This window comes from Giraffa tippelskirchi, chromosome 5, assembly GCF_054371585.1.
Source record: "Giraffa tippelskirchi isolate mGirTip1 chromosome 5, T2T-mGirTip1v1.2.pri, whole genome shotgun sequence".
NCBI lineage: Eukaryota > Metazoa > Chordata > Mammalia > Artiodactyla > Giraffidae > Giraffa > Giraffa tippelskirchi.
This window is the reverse complement of record NC_137279.1, coordinates 157,811,404-157,834,290: the sequence shown is the minus strand read 5'-3', so window position 1 is coordinate 157,834,290 and position 22,887 is coordinate 157,811,404. Positions and strand designations below refer to the sequence as shown.

Genomic DNA, 22,887 nt, shown 5'->3' with positions numbered 1-22,887 from the left:
GATTTTTAAGAAAGACTGATAAGCCATGATTATAACCATATGAACATGAAAGTTTTAAGTTTTCAGACAAGTGTATGAATTTTGCAGATACTATATTTGTTTTTCAGGTAGGAAATCTTACAAATAAAATGTACTGTGTTAGGAGTTCTAATTAAGCTAAAGGATATACTTAATTAGTCATTAAATAATTTATGAATTTGCCTTTTGCACTTTTATTGATATCAGTCAGCTTTGGTCTTTAGTGTCACATACTGTTAATTAAAGAACACAGAGCTACTCAATATCTAGGTGGTTTGTGTAATTTGAAGTAGATATTTAAAATTTTGAACACTGATATTTAAAATTATAAAGAGAGAGTTTATATTACTGTAGTGCATTTTGATAGATTGTGAGGTTAAAAATTAGGTGAAGCCAGAGTCAATTAATAATTAATTCCCTGCCATTCCCCCATCTTCGTTAGTGCTTTTTTATTTATTAGTGTTTTTAGAAGCTCCACTTTCTATTCATTTTCTCTTCCTCTCATTCTGTATTCTTTTCCTTTGTAATTGCATATTTTTCCATGGCTTTAAATAGTTAGGATGATGCTCTATACACTAGGACTTTTAAAACTTCATTTCTAGTGCTACTTGTGTTAATATGAGGTAACTTGTATTTTCTGCTATCCTTAACTATTTCCATTTAGATGTTCTACAAGCACTTCAAATTCAGCACATTTAAAATTAAACCTATCATTTCTTTCTGTACATGGCTCTTTTCTTACTTTCTATTTTCTCTTTACTGATAGTATCATGTCCACATGCATGCTTACTTATTCTTGACTCTCTTATTGTTGCTTATATCTAGTTAGTCAACCAAGGCTTAACAAATTATACTTAAAAAAAAATGGTTCTGAAATCTGTCCTCTCTTCTTAGCTCTCATTGATACAGATCAGACCCTTATCTCTAATTAGGACTTGGACATGATTTCCCTATCTTTCTTTTCTATTTCTCATTCATTTAGTCAAAAGAAATTGATCATGTCCCTTAATTTGAAAACTTATGACTGTCTATTAACTCCAGTGTCAAGTTATTGTAGCATTTAAAATAAAGCACATGAAGTCCTTTACCATTTGTCTTGACCTACATTTCCAGCATCACCTGTCAACTGTCTTGCATGCTGGTACACCAAAGTACCATCAACCTGCACACCATTCCTTGGATATACTATCATTACCTTTTTTCCATGTCTTTGCTGATATTACTGCCTCTGCTTAGAATGCCCCTTATTATTAAAATGCTTTTTATTAACTCTTACTCATTCTTTAAGAACATGCTCTGAAGCCTTTTCCAGCTCCCATCAGGTAGAACTAGTTTATTATTCTGTGTTCTGGAACATTGTGGAAATACTTATATTAAGTATTGTACTTGTAATTCACTTTTAATAACACCTTGTACTTATCTGTGAGTACTTGTAGATCAGTGTTAGGGGAAAAGTACCAGAACTCTTTGGTTGGGAATCACTACTGTAGTGAGCCTCTGTTATTTAATTAGACTGTTTTATAGCCCTTCCATGTGTTGAAAGTGGAGGGAAAATACCAAAACATTGAGGGAGACACTGTGAATTAAGGATCTTATTTGCATTTATATTTCCCTGGCATAGAAAGCTTCAATAAATAGTTGGCCCTCAATAAATGTATGTTGAATGAAATTGAAGAGTAAGAAGTGCTTGATAAGGAAGAAATTGTTGTATATGCCAAGGGAATATTATTACTTTGTCTTTTTGCAACAATATTTGTTTCTGAAGGAAGTAGTCCTTTGGAGAAACCCATTTGGTTGGAGTATGTATTAGTTCAGAAAAGTCAAAGATAGAAATGGTCATGTGTGTGCTGTCTCAGAAAAGAGAGAATTTAAAGATTTACAATTAGAAGTTTTATTGAGTAGCTTGGCAAAAGTAAGATGAACTGAAACATGGAAAGAACTGTTTTTCCATTTTTGTAGCTTTGGTGTAGACTGACTACGGGAGGTACACAGTTCCTGTGTACATATTTGGGTTTACCCAATCTTGTGGCTTTACAGTACCATCTGTCTCCTGTCAGTTCCCAAATTTTTAGCTCCATCTCAGACCTGTCTCCAGATAGAGGCTTTTTATGTCCTTAACTGCCTACTCATCATTCCTGCTTGCATATCTAGTAGATATCTCAAGCTTAGCATGTCTAAAACTGAATTCCCATTTCTCCTTCCTATATTTTCCCTTCCTACAGTCTTCTATGTCTTTGTAAATGGCAGCTCACCTACTCTGTTTGCTTATATCAAAACCATGCCAATCATCTATGACTCGTTTTTCCTCTTGTATATTATGTTTAATGTATTACTTTTCACCACCTCCTCATGATCATCTTGTGACCATTCTGCATCTTAACAATTATTGCCTTTGTTCAGGCCACTATCATCTGTTGCTGGATTCTTGCGGTGCCTTCCTAACTTCTCTGTGTTTCAGCTGTCTGCAGTACTTGTTGATAAACACAGGAACCACACTGATAAAATATAAATCCAGATCAGGACATTTGTTTACTAAAAAACTCTTCAGGGGCTTCTCATCTTACTCAAAGTAAAAACTGAAGTCTTTATAATAGCTTTTTAAGGTTTTCTACCATCTGTCTTTGTTCTCTCTTAATTTGTAACCTTATCTCCTAACCACATTATCTACTATTGTACCCTTACTCACAGTCCCTCCAGAGGCACTGGCCTATTGGTCCTGGAACAAGCTGTCCGTGCTTCTGCCCTAGGACATTTGCACTTGCTCATCTTTCTGTCTGGAATCTCTTCCCCCAGGTATCTGCACTTCTTGGTTTATTACTTTCTTTAAGTCTTGAGTTCCCTATCAGCTTATTTTAAATTGTGCTCCATTTCAACTATCCATCTTTCTTCCCCTCTGTTTTCCTTCAGAGCAGCTATCACCATCTGTCTTATCTCATATTTTACTTACTTATTGTCTACTTCTCTGTGTTAGAGGATATGCTCTATGAGGGCAGGGGTTTTTCTCCATTTTGCTCACTACTGAAGACTCAGTGCCATATAATAGTTATCTGATAAATATCTATTGAATGCATAAAGGATGTGGGTAATTTTTAACTCATTGAAACCTTGTTAATGATGTTAGAAATTGCATGACTGGCCATTGTTGTAAGGAAAATTAGGGTACAAGTGTTTCTGAAAATTATTTTTGTAAAATTCAATATGTATTAATTGTATTTTTTCTCAGTTTACAGTTCTGATGTAATTGATAAACAGTGCACTTCCATGGCCTCTGATAATACAAATGACAAAGCTGTTATTATTCTAGTTCCTGTTAGACTTGGTGGAGAAAGAACCAATGCCGACTATTTAGATTTTGTAAAGGTATGAAATAAGAACTAAAATTTTTTGAAGGCAATGCTAGCTAACATGAAAAATACAGAAGGTTTACAATCTTTTTTCTATGAAATGGAATGATTTTATAGTTCTAGATTGATGATTTTATAGTTGTAAGTTGTAAAGTTTGACATTATAGATTTTAAATTTCAGTATTACCAGATCAGATATGATTTGAAGAGTAAGGTGTTCTATGACAAAATAAAAAGCCTTTTAATCTTTGCAGCTAATCAAGGGGATACAGTGCAGCAATAATCATAATCTGAAATATGTCTATAGTTCCCATTATTCTTATGTGTGATTTTTAAATGTATGTACCTTTATTTATTCATAAACCCACATTAAACTATATCTAGGTAACTATTGAAACAAGATGAGTTTTTAAAAATTACTGCTGCATTATCTTCTACTTTGTTTCATGTGCTATCATAAGGTCCTTAAGTAGGTAGAACACTTTATATAGACAGAGATGATGAAGATAATGTTGAGGTGGTTCCAACTTTGTTTTCCTTATATTAACCAGTTACAAATCTGTTCTATTTCAGAACAAATAAATTTTTTTTTCAAAAGAACCTGTCTAATTAGGTTGTCTTGTCAGAAAATTTCAACTTTTGAAATAGTCTGGTTGAAAGTTTAGTATTTATATTATTTGCATAGTTTTAATAAAATCAAGGCCAGAGATGGAATTCCTCTTTGAATGGACTGGCATGGCATATAGTAATCTTGAAATAAAGTTTAGATTTGTACCTTACATGAAACACGATAATAGTCCCATATTGTGGTCCCAATGTATATAGGTGGAACATGTATCCTCACTCTAGATTGTACTGATTCTAAAAATCTAGAGCAGTTCATTTCAATATATGGTATATGCAAGTCTTCTAGCTGATATCTTGGCTTTTCCTAATAGTTAATAAAAATTTGCAGGCTACTTGTTACTAATAATACCAGTGTGTGCATTCTGAGTTGCTTCGGTTGTGTCCAACTCTTTGCAATCCTGTGGACTATAGTCCACCAGGCTCCTCTGTCCATGGGATTCTCCAGGCAAGAGTACTCGAGTGGGTTGCCATGCCCTTCTCCAGGGGATCTTCCTGACCCAGCGGTGGAACCCATATCTCTTATGGTCTCCTGCATTGGCAGGTGGGTTCTTTACCACTGGCACCACTGTAACCAATAACTTATGAATCCCCTAGATAAAAGTGGGGCTTTGATTTCTAACATGTGGACTCTTTAGTAGAATTATTGGTGAAATGTGAGAAATTATGAACCATTTCATGGGGGCTTTGAGGCTTCTGGCATGCTGTTATGTCTCTGTTGTAATCAAATCTAAAATGGATTGCCTACCTCCTCTACTACCATGAGAAGATCAGAAACTGAGGCAATTTTGGAATCGGCTTGCCAAAACCCCATTTCTGGTGAAATGGGCTGTGGATAGCTTCATCTGGCTGAGGGCTTTGCTGTTTGGCGGCACTGAGAGCAGTTATCAGATGGCAGGACTGTGTAATCCTCTTGAGTGATTCATTGGAGTCTGCATTGTAGTGAAACAAACCATAGTTAGCTGTTAAAGTGATCCTTAGTACCTAGCATATAGGAGTTGCTCAACAGATATTTGTATAACACTTGTAATACAGATTTATCTCATTTTACCCTCACATTAGCTGGGAACTCAATTGTCTTTATAGAAAAACAGAAATGACAAAAGTTAAGTGATATGTTCAACTTCAGATAACAAAACTATTGACAGAGACCTGACCTTTCATTGTTTTTCATATGTTCCCCTAGAATCTGGACTTCCTAAAATGTAACATTTCTTTGGGCTTCTACTAATTTAATTTATGCTACAGTCCACTTTTAGAATGGAATTAATAACTATTGACTTCCCTGGTGGCTCAGACGGTAAAGCGTCTGCCTGCAATGCGGGAGACCTGGGTTGGAAAGATCCCTGGAGAAGGCAATGGCACCCCCCAGTACTCTTGCCTGGAAAATCTCACGGACGGAGGAGCCTGGGAGGCTACAGTCCATGGGGTCGCAAAGAGTGGGACACGACTGAGCGACTTCACTTTCACTTTCTTTCTTGAATATCTATTAATACATTTAAAATTTTTGATTATCAGGTAAAAATGTCTAAAATGGCTGAGTGAAGTGGGTGTTATGTTAGGTGTGGTACTTGGTCACAAGATGGTTGGGTCAAAAGCCATAATGAGATCATGTAAAAAGCTATTCATTTAGCAGTGAAAAAAATAGTGTGTATAGTAGACCTAAAATAAAAGTAATCGTCCTCTTCTTCCTCTTTCATCTCTGCTCACTTTTCTTCTGTGTTTCCTCCTTCTCCACTTCTACCTCCCCCGCCCCCCCACGCACTCCCCCTCCCTCTTCTCCCCTCTCTATGCTTCTTCCTCCTCCTTTGTCAGCGTTGTATTTTTTCCTGCCAAACCGCTGTACATTATACTCTCTAAAATTCACCACTCAGTTCTATTATCTAAATTTATTAACCAAGGTAATTCCATGGTATTTCAGAGATGGTACCATCTCCTGCTACATGCTGTGAGGAGAAAAATTTGGTGTGGTGCTTTATCAATCCTTACCACAAGAAGTTCACTTATTTATTTATTTTTAAAAGGACCTGGAATGAGGAAAATCCAATATGTTCTCTTTCTTCAGCAAGACAAATTAGGACTTTCCTTTTTTGACTGATTACTTCAGTCTTATTTATTGCTTCATGGATACAGCTCAATCAATTCTCACCACTAGATAACTGTGAAAAAGCTTTTTTAGGAACTGAAAAGTGTTTCAAGTTTCCAAAGATACAGCTTCTTATATGTAATGGCATTTTAGCTCCTAATCTGCTTCTGAGTGTTTATTGCTAAATCTGCTCTATTTTGTTGAAAAGAAAATATAGATGTCAAGAACCAAAGTCTTTCTTCCATTACCCAAAATCATTCTTTTTCTGACAGTCTGTGATGATTCTTGCTATGCGTTTTTTTCTTTTTTCTCTCACCTTTCAGTGACTTAGAACTTATACTTTCTTATGGGTCCCTGTATCAGAAACATTGTATTTCAGCTGATCAGATTGCTTCAGGTCAAAGGCACTCTCTAATTGTGTTAAAGATCTTTATTTTGGGGGATCGCAATAGAATAATAGGACTGTAAATAGAATGATAACATAGAATAATAATAACTATTATCAAGATTTTTGGTATAATTGCATCTTAATTAATTTTTGTTGTTGTTATTTAGTCGCTCAATTGTGTCTGGTGCGTCTCTTTTGTGACCCCGTGGACTGTAGCCCACCAGGTTCCTCTGTCCTTGGGATTTTCCAGGCAAGAATACTGGAGTGGGTTGTCATTTCCTTCTCCAGGGGATCTTCCTGACCCAAGGATTGAACCTGTGTCTCCTGCATTGGCAGGCGGATTCCTTACCACTGAGCCACCTGGGAAGCCTCAATTGAATTTTCTCTGCTTAATTTTTTCAGTTGCAGTTCTCCTTACCCCACAAAAAAATACCTCTATTTTTCACAAGACTGAAAGTATACAGAGTTTGCAGCCATTAAACATTGTAATATAGGTCTATAGTTATTGATAGGAAAATGTTTAAGAGATTATGAATGACAAAAGTTACAGTGGCATATGTTATATAATGACATATATATATAATTGTATTTATAAGTCTGTATGTGGATATATGTAATATAGACAGATGTCAAGAAAGTATTCCCGTAAATGTGGTTAATGATGAACTCTGAGTGTTGGTGTTTTGAGAAATTTTTACATTTTGATTTATTTTCTGTGTGTATTTTTCATTAAACCACCACATACTATTTTAAGAAAATAATTAAGTTCAAACAAAGCTGTTCTGTTTACTTGTTAAAAGAAAAAAGCATTTGTTCACACAGTCTATTTTTGTGTTTTCTAGATTTTGAAACATCCTCTCATTTTAAGAGAAGGGAAGTTTATTGTTTAATACTTTGGGGGGTTTATAGCATAAACTTTATCATTATTAGTGTTTTCTACCATAATATATGCTAAAATTAATATAGAAACTATTGACAGTTTCTACATTAATAGAATATGGATATTAATTGATTCCACTGGGCATATTTTTAAATGACTCTACTCCATGGACATGATTTTTTTTTAAGGTATAGAATTATTTAGGCCAGAATTATCCTCTGTTGGTCCAGTGGTTAAGAATCTGCCTTGCAATGCAAGTGACACAGGTTTGATCCCTGATCAGGGAACTAAGGGGGCTTCCCTGGTGGCTCAGTGATAAAGAATCCTCCTGCAATGCAGGAGATGAGGTTTGATCCCTGGGTTGGGAAGATCCCCTGGAGAAGGAGATAGAAACTCACTCCAGTATTCTTGCCTGGAAAATATCATGGACAAAGGAGCCTGGTGGGCTGCAGTCCATGGGGTCACAGAGTCCCACATGACTTAGTGACTAAACAACAACTGGGGGAACTAAGATCCTACATGCCTCGGGGCAACTAAGCCTACACAGTGCAACAATTGAGCTGGTGGGATGCAACAAAAGGTCCCCCGTGCTGCAACTAAGACTCTACACAGCCAAAATAAAAAATGAATTAGTTAATTCTAAAAAAGAATTGTTTGGCCCACCTTAAGTAGATGCTTAGGGAAATACTAAATGATTTATTGAGGTATCATAGATATTTTATGATTAGTAAAGTAAACTGACTTTAAATACAATTATTCTTTTCCTTGGATTAGATTGTTTTCATTAGTCTGTTTTTATTCCAAATGAAGTAGCACAAAATTTTTGTCAAGTGAACACCATTGATTAAAAATGATTTTTAGTTTGTCGTTTTAAGACAAGTTTCAGTGAAAACAAGAACAATGTCTAATAATTATTTCTAGCATTTCAAAAAGTGTCATGAAAATATTACATTGATCACAGCAAAGTTGCACCAACTAACTGAAAGGCCATATGTTTTGACTTTGGCAGAAATGTTTATTGCCTTTCCATAGTTATGTTGTTTATAACTGGCACATAATAATTGTTTAATGTTGTTAAATGGAAGATAGTTTGGTAGACAAAAGGGTTTCAGAACATGGGGGAAAATGTAACAAAAATAAAACTGATGGTGAAAAATTTGCAGACTACTGCTACTACTAGTAATACAAATTTAGTTGTTTTGAATAATTATCATTTGTCCCTTGACCCTAAATCTGAATTAATTTATTTTGGCAGGGAATTTTAAGCCTTGAATATTGTGTGGGTATTATCGGTGGCAAACCTAAACAGTCATATTACTTTGCTGGATTTCAAGGTTAGTGGTTTAGTAAAGTATATTTCTTCTCTGTTTTCTTTTAAAAGTCAGAAAGTTAACATAGGATCATCCAGAAACAGGATGAGTAACGGAGCAAAATGAGTACCTTGTAAATTCATCAGTCTTGCCATAGCCACTCATTTGTCATTTGGTCCATAGTATAATTGGATTCTGTAAAATGTATATTTAATTTCTGTTGCATAAACAAGGCATAATTTATTGATTTTTACTAAACTTTAGAAGACATTGCTGCCACATTCTGGCAGTTGCTATTTACATATTTACCTTATACCAGTTTTAGTGGTGCTAGTTGATGATAAAATGACAAGCAATATGTTCTTCCTGTCAGGATAAAGTAGTGCAATACATTTTTCATATGCAAACTGTAGAATATAATTGTGTGTTTGTGAAAGTAATTTTATAACCCAAAATTAAATGACAGTCTCATCACTTTATAAAAATTCTGCTTATACAAGCATATTTGATTATGCAAAAGTTAATCTGTCCTGTGCAAACCTATGTTTCAGTCAATGAATATCAGTCTGGCAAGCTGTTACTCCCAGATTTTTTTCAGCTATTCTACATAGAAATTGGATTGTAAGCAGTGTAATAATAAGGTGTTTTTTGAATTACTTGTCTTCTGTTTTGTCCTTGTAGATGACAGTTTGATTTACATGGATCCTCATTACTGCCAATCTTTTGTAGATGTCAGCATAAAGGATTTCCCTCTTGAGGTACTATGGATAAAGAACTGGTACTATTTTCTTACCATATGAAGCAAACTCTTAATTATTCAGAGATATGCTAAGCAACTATGCTTTTATGGTATTCCAAGTTAATAATAAATATTTTACTAATTTACAAAGCCATAATACATACAGTGGTCAAAGGTTAGATAATTTGTTGCTGAATTTTAATTTATAATACACTGTCTTCTTCATTTATCTTTGTCTCTAACTTGTTAGATATCCTAGCCCTACCAAAATAAATGATCAAGCTTCCAAGTAATTTTGTACATATACAGCTGAACAGTACTGAAGAATTTAAAATGTTAGACATGTTTAAAGAAAGAAAGAAAGGGGGAAAAAAGAAAAAGAAGACAATGGAGTTGGGTTAGAATGACGAAATGATTGAAGGGGAGTGTAACATTATTTTGCTTTAAGTATGTAATTAAGACAAGTTTCAGTGAAAACAAGAACAATGTCTAATAATTATTTCTAGCATTTCAGTAATTAAGTCTTAGCCTCTAGTTAAGTTTCCATGAATTTTAGTTGGGTTTCTAATATTTATTTTAGCTTTGATTTCTTAAAGTCTTCTTTTCCTTCCTGTTGATCATTTTCTGAGCTAGCATTTACAAAATTTTTAAATTGGATTTACAATGTTTTGTTAGTTTCAGCTGTACAGCAAAGTGAATCAGTTATACTTGTTTAAGATTATATTTCAGAAAATTTTGAGAGTCATAAGTGAGAAATGTAATTGTTACATGGTTTTGGTTCTTGTTTTCCCAGTTGATGCTTTTAGAGACTTTTAAAGTCATCCTAATCACTTGAGTGGCACATGGATCACTAATTCTCCAGGGCTTGACAAGTTGGAAATGTGGTTTAGTACTTTGTTTTAGTAATACCTTGCTAGCTAATATTAATACCTAATAAGTATATAGGGGTAGATTATGAAGATGGAAAAAGCACAAGATTAAAATCTGGCACTAAGTGATACATTATAAAACAGCCTAGCATTTTTTGTAGACTATTACCTCAACTAAAGTATAGGCCAGAGAAGAGCTTTGCTTTCTACTTTCTTCCTTCGCTATATTTTGCATATAAACTTTAATAAGTATTTCCAGTTGACTGATTAATACTGTGGGAGGCACTCTAGAATTGTGCTGTGTGAACCACACTGTAAATCTGTTTCTGCTGCATTGTGATCTTGTGGCACTGATTCCTGTGTCTTCAGTTCCATTTCCCATGTGGCTGTGTCAAATTGACTCCTTAAAAAAATAAATACTTGTGAGATTTAGATAGAAACTTATTCATAGTGTTCTAAGCATTATCTAAAATAGGCACATTAAACGATTATTAGTGTCGGCTGTTTTGACCAGTAGAAAGAGATTATTCATCTGATATTTTGAGAGACTCTACAAAGATGCCAGGTCAGTGAATATCCATGTTATTCACACTGTTATTCACAAATGTCTACACAATCAATATTACGAAGGTTGTAGCTCATTGGGAGACTGTTGCAACACTTCACAGTTGAGTCCATAGAAGCTTGAAGTGGGTGGTAATGGGAATGGAAAATAACTTGATTTTAAGAGACTTTGTAAAGTAAAATTTGGTGAAATTAGATAACTTCTTAAAAGCACAGAAGCACTTATTTTTTATATATTGAGATGCCAGAAAGTGGGTTTAAGATGAGATTTAGCAGTGAGGCTATGTTAAACTGTGGGTTCTCGTTGTTAGTAGTTAGGACAGGGCAGAGGTTCAATTGTTTGGATGACAGGACCAGTGGATATACATTATCTTATACATATTTATAATGTATATGTGTGTGTATGCAGGCATGTATCTGTATGTGTGTGTATATATTTAAGATTTCTTAAACCAGAAACTGTTGCTTCATGCTATTTCTGATATACTTTCAGAGTGACTGATTCTATCTCTTTACAAATACTGAAAATATTTTGTTATTAAGGTATTGTTGTACTGTTCACTGTTGTTTAGTTGCCAAGTCGTGTCTGACTCTTTTGTGACCCCATGGACTGGAGCCCACTAGGCTCCTCTGTCTATATCCCAGGCAAGAATACTGGAGTGGCTTGCCATTTCCTTCTCCAAATATTGTATTACCTTAATATTAACATTCTACTAATAAGGTTAAAAAAAACCTTATTATAGATATGTTAGTCTCTTCTGACTGCTAGGCCCCCAATTCCAAGTTTCAGGTTTTAGGAGGTGTATACAGTGGTGACTATTTTAATATATCCTTGTAAATTCAGAGCATAGTGGCACTAAAGGTATTAGAATGATGTGATGTGATTATGTAGATAGATGAGTGAATTCCTCAATAAAAGATGTACCCTTTATGAATTACACATGTGAACTGCAGTGAGTAGGAGGTGCTTTTTAGTGAGGATGTATTCTCCAATTAGATATCTTAGGAAGTTTTATCTAAATCACCAAAATAACAGAGCTACACCTAAAATTATTTGTTTCAGTATTATTTGTATGTATAGGTAATAGAATCCACTCTTTCATATAATAAGTCTGGAAGAGTGCCTACCATTTGGTAGGTGCCTAATAACTGTTTTTTGAGGCAGTGAATAAATATTGTATTAGAAAATGAAATAAATGGGAATTGACTCACTCCGGCCAGTTTTTTCAGTAAGTGTAGAAGTGTATCTAGTGATACGTGCTAAAATGTGTTTAAGTAGAAGCTGCTACTCTTACCAAATCATCAGAATTTTAAAAACTAAAAAAGAAATCTAAGTGCATAGCACAGAGAATTATCACAGAGTGAACATAGCTGTGTAATGCCACTTGGGAAAATACCTTAAAGTCTAAGTTGTTCTACAATAAACAGAATTGATTTTGAATTATAAATTAATCTTGGTTTGATTTCAGAATTTTCTTGGGTGAACAAACAATATGATTTAAATGGTATAAAATGCCTCTTTGTAATATGAGTCCTAGTACTCATGTAGGAACACCAAATAGCAATTTGCAGTTTTCAGTCATCAGAGATTTATATTTGTGTTTTTGTGAATAATTTAAAAAGTTTTTTATAGATATGAAAATAACTATGCTTAACTAGTGTTTGTCATTATTATCTATGGTGATGGAGACAATACAGTGAAATAGCACTAAGCCTATATTGATTTAGTCTTAATGATTCTTAATGAAAACTTTAATTAATGCTTTAATATAATTTAGGGCATCCATGTAGACAAATTGAGAAAATATTTTGTTGGACCATACAAACTTTTGACTCTTCTTTCTTATCCCCAAGTAGCAAAAACTAAACAAGCATTTCTTATTATTGGCTTTGGAAAGAGTTGGGCAAATGACTATTGTTAGATATCTTGTATGTCAAATAATTTTTGTTTTATAAATATGACCTAGAACTGTCCAAGCCTTAAATAGTAATACTTCTGTATATTGTTAACTATCAAATTTACCCAGCTCTTCTACACCTTTCCAGATCTGTTTTTAAATATCTCTTTATAAACAAAATCAGTAAAACTGTGTTAGAAAAGTCCAGCTATGACAGTACTCATATTGATTAGAAAGATGGACGTTCCAGTTTAGCTGGGGTGAGTCTTACTGTACAGTAAGTGTTAGCTAAGGGTTTCATAGTAGTCATAGTTTTAAAAACACATTTGTTTGGTTATTTGCTAGCATAATGTTGGGTTTGAATCTAATATATGACTGGACTACTGGTAAGGGGGAGAAAACTAGTTTGAATGTATTCCTTTTGCATATCCTCTGGTGATAATACGGAATATTAACTGGATCACAAGATATATGTAGGGGGAGAGAAAAGAGTGATTTTGATTGATCTACCATGAATATAAATATGAAAGTCTATATTTTTCTGCCTTTTTATAGATAATTCCAAGTTTAAATACCTTAGTTTTAGGCATTAAATGTAGGGAAATTTAAAGTTTATGGATTTATATCCAGCCTAGATTATTTCTTGAGCTTATTCTGTAATTAAAAAATATAAAATGAAGAATTTCTCATACCTGTCTCCCATCTGCCAAGTTTTCTCCCTTTTCTCTAAACTTGTTAATTTTTGTATATCCTATGCAAATATGAATATATATTTTATGGCCCTCCTTTTTAACATAAACACCCTTTTTCTTATACATACAAAAAAAGATTTGGTAGCATCAGTGATTTTTAAAGACAAGTATCTGAGCATTTATGCAGTTAAAAACTGTTTTAAACCAAGTACTAGAGTGTAGTGGTGAAGAAAAAAGATTGGAATGATTAGCTTTGTATTCTACCCTTTCCTACTTTTGCCTTCTCTAAAGAACCAGATTCTACTAATAGCCACAGCCTGCTGGCAAGAGTAGAGAGTCTAGAGCAACATTTTTGGCCCATTTGTATCTTTAACACTGTGACTACTGGAGAAGAGTGAACTAAGGGAAGAGGGCAAGGACCATAGTAGAACAATTTTCACCTTATCCTGTGTGGGACTAAACAAGAACTTGAGGTAAAGCTCAGTAGAAGAGTGGGTTGGGACACTGTGCAATTATGTGCTGATTGTGTCAATTGCTAAAACTCTCAAGTTGACCTCTTCATATCATCATGGAACATTTTCATGAACCTGCATATTTGTTTACAAAGTCTTGGTTTTCTTATTCAAAGGTTTATAAATATTTAAAAAATCTCTAACCGAACAGACTTAATTGCACTTTCATAGAAATAGCTAATTTGATTCTAAACATTGTACTAGCTTATTCATGTCTTTTTCAGAGATACATTTTTTTCCCTTCTGCAAGTTTTAGAAATGCACCCTGCTTTTGACACACTTCCTTTCTTTTGCAGAATGGCACTAATGTGTAAGGTGGAGAGTTGGTAAACTGAATATACACAATGTTGGCTCTTATGTTTTACAACTTTGGAGATTGGGAGGGATCGTCTGGACAGGATATACTAAAACACCATTTGAAAGCATGTTTATAGTTTGGAGAATAGCTGGATAGCAAATTTTAAATAAAGTGATATTTTTGTATATGAAGTCCATTAAATAAAACTAAATTAATCCTAAAGAACTTTTAAAATTACAGACATTCCACTGCCCTTCTCCCAAAAAGATGTCATTTCGAAAAATGGATCCTAGCTGTACAATAGGATTTTACTGTCGAAATGTTCAGGACTTCAAACGAGCTTCTGAAGAAATCACTAAGGTACTTTTATTTTAAATATTATAATAATATTTGTAAATGATCTAATTTTTATTAGAGATAGCCTATCGGAAGATAAAAATCCATGATTTATAATACGGTTATAAAATTTCCCCTTGAATGTTAACATTATTAGGAATATTGTAAACCAGAAAATACAACTATTTGGGGGTTCCTAGCCTTTGAGGATGATGAAACCACTTCTTGACCAGTTTTGACTGATCCACTAGGTGGCACTGTTGAAATAAAAATCTCTGCAAACTGTAGCCATGTGCAAGCAATTAGGTTATATTTTATTTGAAGATTTTAAAAGGGCAATACCTTAGGGGGTAGAAAAAAATTAATGAAGTATTTGATCAAGCCAAATTGTGCATTATTTCTTGTTAGTCCAAGTGCTTCTTTGATTTTTTTTTAAAGAGAAATGGTATTTTTGGATTTCTCAGAAACTGCTTTATCAAATGAGCTGTGTTGTTACCTTCCAGTAAGCTTGTTTAATCTGATCTATTCTACTTATAGGATCTTTGAAATAGGTTTATTTGACTCCTCTTATTACCTTTAAACTTCTTCATTTTTCTGGCCATTGAGTACTGCTAAAATATTTATAGGGCCTTAAGGTCTGTGTATATTTAGTAGTTTGGAAAGATTACTTATTTAGGAAGTAAGCATAATTGGATGGCTCTCTTTATTAGTATCAATAGTTACAGATTATCATTATGGTAAGTAAAGCCAGTACTAGAATCATTTTTAGGAATTCTTAACTTGAGCTCAGTTATAATAGTATGCCTTATAACTGCTTCATTTCCAGTTAATTTTATTCAGGAAAATGGACATAGTGGGTTGAAATTTTATTTTTATAATGTAAAAATAGAATGAAAAAGTTAAATAAAAAGTTTCATTTGAGTTAGGTTTAGTTTACTTGACTTGCCATGTAAAAGAGGAAATTTAACAGGAATATGACAGAAAAATGAATGAGAAGAGGAGAAAATGAGATATGTGAGAACATTTTCTTATTCCTCATTTCTCACAGTTGTCGTCTTTTCACTCTCCTTTTCAGCCTGAAGGGCCAGGTGAATATAAGGAAATATGTTTTCTCCATTTTCTGTTCTTTATTACTTGAAATTAGTATATACATTTGTATATTTCATTTTGACAATGCTCTGTCTTTATAAGGTGTTATGTACATACTAAAATATACAGATACAGATGATACTGTAATATAGATGGATGTTGATGAACATTTTTCCATTAAAAAGTCCCATTTCTGTTTCCATTAGTTTATGTTCTGTCTAGGTTGAAATAAGTATATTTAGAACAGTGAAGTAATTACGTCTGAAATAGAAAACAGCCCAAATTATTATTACCAAATTGAAAAAAAATATATTCATCAATGAGTTGCATGTTGATATTTTCTGATTAAAAACAGATAGTTTTGTGGTTTTATACTAATAATTATAGTTTTTACACTGGAAAACTACTTAGAAGTTCTTGCGCTTGATGTATCCTAGTGATATGCAATGTTAAAGCAAAGAGAAAACATGCTAAAATATCATATGGAAGTATTGAGAATTTTGCTAGAGTCTATTAACTTTGGTTTAATTATACTGTTGTTCTTAAGTTAATAGCGTTTTATAGCAGTATCAAAAACTCACTTTGTCAATTAATAGCTTGATCATTTACTTTTGCTTGGAAGATTGTAAGTTAAGCAGCTTTCCTTCTTAAAAGCTGAATTTGGCATTTTTAAACTGATTTTTTTCTTTGAAAATTAAAACATTAAATTACTTGTTTCTATATAGGATATATTTTCAGTTTTCTCATTTTGAAAATGAGGCCAGATAATCTAGATTCTCATGTTTAATTTGTAATGCTATACGAATGAATATTCTAATGCTTTTGCCACATGAATTTTAAAATGTTAATAAAAATTGTTAAATTAATTCAATGTTTAGCAGAGCTCAGTCCAGCAAGTATCTGAATAACTATCATGTTGAAAGCATAAAATGCCCAAGCCATAATCCCTGCTTTTGCCCACAAGTAGCATTTATAGCTCAGGAGGCAGAATAAGAGAAGACACGCATTACATTGAATGTGATAAACATTCATACAGAAATAGAAATAAATTGACAGGGGAAGGAAGAAGGTTAAAATGAGAGAGATGTCACGTCCAAGTCAAAGTTTTTATTGTGATGGTGATATTTAATATGGGCCTTAAAGTGTAGGCTTAATTTCTGCTGGCTCAGGGAGAAGGGAGTGTGCTTCAAGCAGAGGAAATAACAAAAGGAAAGGTACAGGAAAAGAAAAATGTACAGTTTCTTTAGAAAATGGCAGAGAGTCCAATTTGTTAGGGGCCATGGATACATGTAGGGCAGGATTTCTGTCTTCTAATGGCCTGAATCAGAAGACCTAGAGATTTGACCTGGGACCCTTCTCTTCTAACAAACCTCCCAAGTAACCTTGTACATCAAATTTGAGAGCCACTGATACACAACCCAAGGTGTAATACTTGATGGTGTTAGGTGACAGTGAGACAAATACTCTAATACTTATATGTATGTATTCATAATAGAAAAGGATAGCTGGCTTATTAAACATGGGATTTCCTCCTTATCATTGACCTGTACAAGGCTATTTGAGTCAAAATTCTTAAAAGAGGGACTTTCTTGGTGGTCCACTGGCTAAGGGGCCTGAGTTCAATGTCTGGTTGTGAAACTAGATCCCACATGCCACAGCTAAGACTAAGGCAGCCAAATAAATTAATTAAAAAAATAAAATTCTGAAAAGAAAAATGTTCATTAATTGTAATAGAAATGACATACGTAGTGAAAATAAGGAAACACTATAGTAAATAGTAAAGGATGAGGCTAGAAAAAGAGGTTGGAATAATATTGTGGAGAGTTTTGAATGCCAGGCTGAAGAAATTTGTACTTTTGCAATATGTTGACTCTATTAGATTACTTTTAAAAAATTTCAAGCATACAGAAATGTAGAGGATAGCATAATAAATACCCATGTGCTATTAAGCTTAAGCAAAAATAGAGCCCTCGTATATTATTGAAGTGTATCACCCTTCCCCAATCTTATTCTCTTGTTTCCTTCCAAGTGGCAATCACTATCCTAAATTAGTGTAAATTAGTATACTTGATATATCCATAAACAACATATACTGTTTTGTATGTTCTTAAACTTGTCGTTAATTATATATTTATATAAAAATGTATATATCCTTTTCCAACTTGCTTTTTCATTTGACTGACATGGAGATTTTATCTGTTCATGTTGGTCTAATGATTCATTTAAACTGCAAAAGAGTAGTACTTTTTACAATATCCATTCAGTTCAGTCACTCAGTCATGTCCGACTCTTTGCGACCCCGTGGACTGCAGCACACCAGGCTTTCCTGTCTATCACCAACTGCCAGAACTTGCTCAAACTCATGTCCATCGAGTCGGTGATCCCATCCAACCATCTTTCCTCTGTTGTCCCCTTCTCCTCCTGCCTTCAATCTTTCCCAGCATCAGGATCTTTTCCAGTGAGTCAGCTCTTTGCATCAGGTGGCCAAAGTATTGGAGTTTCAGCTTCAACATCAGTCCTTCCAATGAATATTCAGGAATAATTTCCTTTAGGATAGACTGGTTGGATCTCCTTGCAGTCCAAGGGACTCTCAAGAGTCTTCTCCAACACCACAGTTCAAAAGCATCAATTCTTCAGTGCTCAGCTCTCTTTACAGTCCAACTCTCACATCCATACATGATTGCCTTTATGGCGTCTTTTGTTGTTCCATATAAATGTTAGGATTATTTGTTCTAGTTCTGTGGTAAATGTCTTGGGTAATTTGATAAGGATTACATTAAGTCTGTCAATTGCTTTGGGTAGTACGCCCATTTTAACAATATTAATTCTTCGAATCCAAGAGCATGAGATCAGTTTGTCTATATCTACGAGTCTGTTTCTGTTTTGTTTATTTGTTTAGTTTTATAGATTCTACATATAAGTGAAATCATGCAGATACTGGTTTTCTCTGACTGACTTATTTCACTTAATATAATACCCTCTAAGTCCATGTTGTCTCAAATGGCAAGATTTGATTATTTTTTTGTGACTGAGTAGTATTCAACTCTGTGTGTGTGTGTATGTGTAAAACATCTACTTTATTCATTCGTCTATCAATGGACATCTAGGTTGCCTTCCTATCTTGGCTATTGTAAATAGTACTGTGCTGAATATAGGGGTACCTATATCTTTTTAAAGTAGTGTTTTCATTTTCTTTGAGTAAATACCCTGAATTAAAATTGCTGGATTGTGTAGTAGTTTGAATTTTAGTTTTTTGAGGAACTTCATAACTTTTCCATACTGCCTGCAGCAGTTTACATTCCCATCATTAGTGCATGAAGGTACCTTTTTCTCCATATCCTCACTAGCACTTACTTTTTGTCCTTTTGATAACAACCACTCTGATAGGTATGAAGTAATAGCTCATTATGGTTTGCTTTGCATTTCCCCAATGATTAGTGAAGTTAAGTCTTTTCATGTGCATGTTGGGCATCTGTGTGTTTCCTCTGGAAAAATGTTTATTCTCATCTTCTGCTCATTTTCTAATCAGGTTGTTTGTATTTTGATATTGAGTTATATGAGTCTTTTTTATATAGTTTGAATTGTAACCCCTTATCAGGCATGTAATTTGCAAATATTTTCTCCCATTTAGTAGATTGTCTTTTAATTTTTTTGATGGTTTCCTTTGCTGTGCAGAAGCTTTTTTAGTTTGTTATAGTTCTGCTTTTTAAATTTTTGCTTTTGTTGCCTTGGGGTGTTAAAGTTTAAAAAATCATCACCAAGACTAATGTCAAGGAGCTTGCTACCTGTTTTCTTCTAGATGTTTATGGTTTCATTTAAATCTTTCATCCATTTTGAGTTTATTTTTGCATAGGGTGTGAGAAAGTAGTCTGATTCTTTTACATGTGGCTGTTCAATATTCCCAATACCATTTATTGAAGAGGACTTTTTTTCTGTCATTGTGTATTGTTGTTTCCTTTGTCTTAGATTAATTAAGCACATGAACGTCAGTTTATTTCTTGGCTCTTTATTCTGTTCCATTGATCTATTTTTGTGCCGGTATCATACTGATTTGATTACTATAGCTTTGTAGTATAGTTTGAAATAAGGGAGCTTGAAACTTCCAGCTTTGTTCTTCATTCTCAAGAATCTCTCTGGATATTTGGGGTCTTTTGTGATTTCATACAAATTTTAGAATTATTTGTTTCCTTTATGCAAAAAATGCCATTGGTATTTTGATAGAGATTACATTGACTGCATATTGCTTTCAGTAGTATTTTAATAATATTGAGTCTTTCAATTCAGTTATTTGTCTTCTTTAGTTTCTTTTGTCATATTTTCAGAGTACAGGTCTTTCACCTTCTTGGTTAAATTTATTCCTAAGTATATTGTTCTTTTTGATGCAGTTGTAAGTGAGATTTTCTTCATTTCTCTTTTTGATAGTTTGTTATTAGTGTATAAAAATGCAAAAAAAAAAAAAAGAAAAGAAAACAGGAAAAACACAAATATTTGGAGGTTAAATAATGTGCTACTAAACAATCATTAAGTCAGTGAAGATATCAAAGAGAACGTTTTTTTAAGAACCTTGAGACAAACAAAAATGAGAACACAACTTTCCAGAATCTGTAGACACAGCAAACGCAGTTCTAAGAGGAAAGTTCATAGTTATAGAGGCCTACCTCAAGAAACAAGAAAAATCTCAAATAAACAATCTAATTTTATATTTCAGGGAACTAGGAAAAAAAGAACTAACAAAACCTAAAGTAGTAGAATGTAGGAAATAATAAGGATGAGAGCAGAAATAAATGAAAGAGATTTAAAAAGCAGTAGAAAAAAGATTAATGAAACTAAATGTTGGTTCTTTGAAATGATAAACAAAATTGACAATGTGCAGCCAGACTCATGAAGAAAAGAGAACTCAAATAAATAAAATAGGAATTGAAGAGGAAAAATTTCAACCAATACCATAGGAATACAAAAGAGCATAAGAGATTACTATGAACAATTATATGGCAACAAACTGGACAGCCTAAAGAAAATGGCTAAATTTCTATAAACATACAATCTTCCAAGACCAAATCATGAAGAAATAGAAAATCTGAATAGATCAATTGCTAGCAATGAAGTTGAATAATTAAAAAAAACCACTCCCAGCAAAATCTAGTTCCGGATAGCTTAACAGATGAATTCTACCAAAGATTTAGAGAAGCATTAATTCCTGTCCTTCTCCAATTATTCCAAATAATTGAAGAGAAAGGAACATTGGCCAGCATGAACCTAATACCAAATCCAGACAAAGACACTACAAAAAGAGAAAGGAGTACGTATAGGCCAGTATCCCTGATGAACTCCTCGAATAAAACATAGACAGTAAGCACTTGCCATTAGTCTTAGCAATATATTTTTTTTAAATATATCTCCTCGGGCAAGGGCAACAGAAGCAAAAATAAACAAATGAGACTACGTTAAACTAAAAAGTTAATGCACAGCAAAACCATCAGCAAAATGAAAAGGCAACCTATGGAATGGGAGAAAATATTTGCAAATGATATATCTGGTAAGTGGTTGATATCTAAATATTTAAAGAACTCGTACAACTAAATAGCAAACAAAACAAAACAAAAAACCCTATTTAAAAATGGACAGGGGACATGAATAAACATTTTTCTAAAGAAGACATACAGATGGCTAACAAGCATATGAAAAGATGCTTAACATCACAAATTATCAGGGAAAGGCAAAATCACAATAATTTACCATCTTACACACACACACTAGATGGTTAAAATTACAAAGACAATAACAAGGATTGGTGAAGATGTGGAGAAAAGGAAACTGTCATGCACTGGTGATGGTAATATAAAGTAGTACAGTTGCTATGAGAAATAGCATGAAGATTCCTCAAAACTAAAAATAGAACTATGATACAATCCAGCAATACCACTTCTGGGTATTTATCTGAACAAAATGTAAACCCTAATTTAAGAAGATATATGTTGACTTAGAATATTATGTTAGTTTCAGGTATATAGTGTATTCAGTTTTCTTCTTGTAATTGATTTCTTGTTTTTTTACTGTTGTTGTGGTTGGAAATGATGTTTAGTACGATTTTAATCTTCTTAAATTTATTGAGACTTGTTTTCTGACCTAACATGTGATCTATCTTATAGAATGTTCCATGTACATTTGAAAAGAATGAGTATTCTGCTATTTCTGACTGCAATGTTCTGTATATATTTATATTGAGTCCATCTGATCTAATGATGTCATTTAAGGCTGATGTTTCTTTATTGATTTTTCTGTCTGGATGATCTGTCCTTTGATATAAGCGGAGTATGAAAGTCCCCTACTATTGTTGTATTGCTCTCTATTTCTTCCTTTATTTATGTTAATATTTGCTTTATATATTTTGGTGCTCCTATGTTGGGTGCATGGGCTTTCCAGGTGGCTCAGTGGTACGGAATCCACCTGCCAATGCAGGAGACTCAGAAATGGGTTTAATCCCTGGTTTGGGAAGATCCCTGGAGGGGGAAATGGCAACCCACTCCCGTATTCTTGCCTGGATAATCTCATGGACAGAGGAGCCTGGTGGGCTACTGTCCATGGGGTCACGAAGAGTCACACAACTGAGACTGAGTGTGCACACACTATGTTGGTGCTTAAATGTTTACAAAATGTTGTATCCTCTTATAAGATTGAACCTTTTATTGTTATAATGCCCTTCTTTGTGTTTTGTTAATAATTTTTGTTTTAAAGTCTAATTTGTCTGAGTATTGCTACCCCAGCTTTTTTGTTTGTTTCCATTTTCATGGTATATCTTTTTCCATCTCTTCACTGCGATCAGTGTCTTCAGGTTCAAAGTGAGTGTTTTGTAGGCGGCATATGTATTTGCATTCCTTTCTTATTTTCTTTTGTATATTTACTTTAAGGTTTTCCTTTGTACTTACTGTGAGATTCACATATAACATTCCCTGTATATAGCAATCTCTTTTAAGTTGATAGTAACTTAATTTTGAACACATTCCATTAATTTCGACTCCATGTTTGATATTTTTGCTGACATATTTTAGATCTTTTTATTTTATGTATCCCTTGACTAATTATTATATTTTTAAAGTTTTTATACTGCTTCTTTTACCATTTGTACTTGCTTTATAAGTGACTGGTTTACTACCTTTATCATTTATTTACCTTTTCCACTGAAATTTTTACTTTTATATGCTTTCTTATTAATTAGTGCTTTTCTTTTTAACTTAGAGAA

The 22,887-nt window shown here is 33.5% G+C and overlaps 1 protein-coding gene across 8 annotated transcripts in view; it reads left to right on the top strand.

Moving 5' to 3' along the window:
• Positions 1–22,887, top strand: part of ATG4C (autophagy related 4C cysteine peptidase) — a 90,654-nt gene that overhangs the window by 55,461 nt on the left and 12,306 nt on the right. For 6 of the 8 annotated variants that reach the window (XM_081484945.1, XM_081484946.1, XM_081484947.1 and 3 more), the window contains 4 exons: positions 3,242–3,378; positions 8,596–8,674; positions 9,332–9,408; positions 14,463–14,582. In XM_081484945.1, the coding sequence (XP_081341071.1) occupies positions 3,242–3,378; positions 8,596–8,674; positions 9,332–9,408; positions 14,463–14,582 (413 nt within the window). The remainder of the gene's footprint in view (positions 1–3,241; positions 3,379–8,595; positions 8,675–9,331; positions 9,409–14,462; positions 14,583–22,887) is intronic. The other 2 variants (XM_081484948.1, XM_081484949.1) reach the window with 1 other exon arrangement.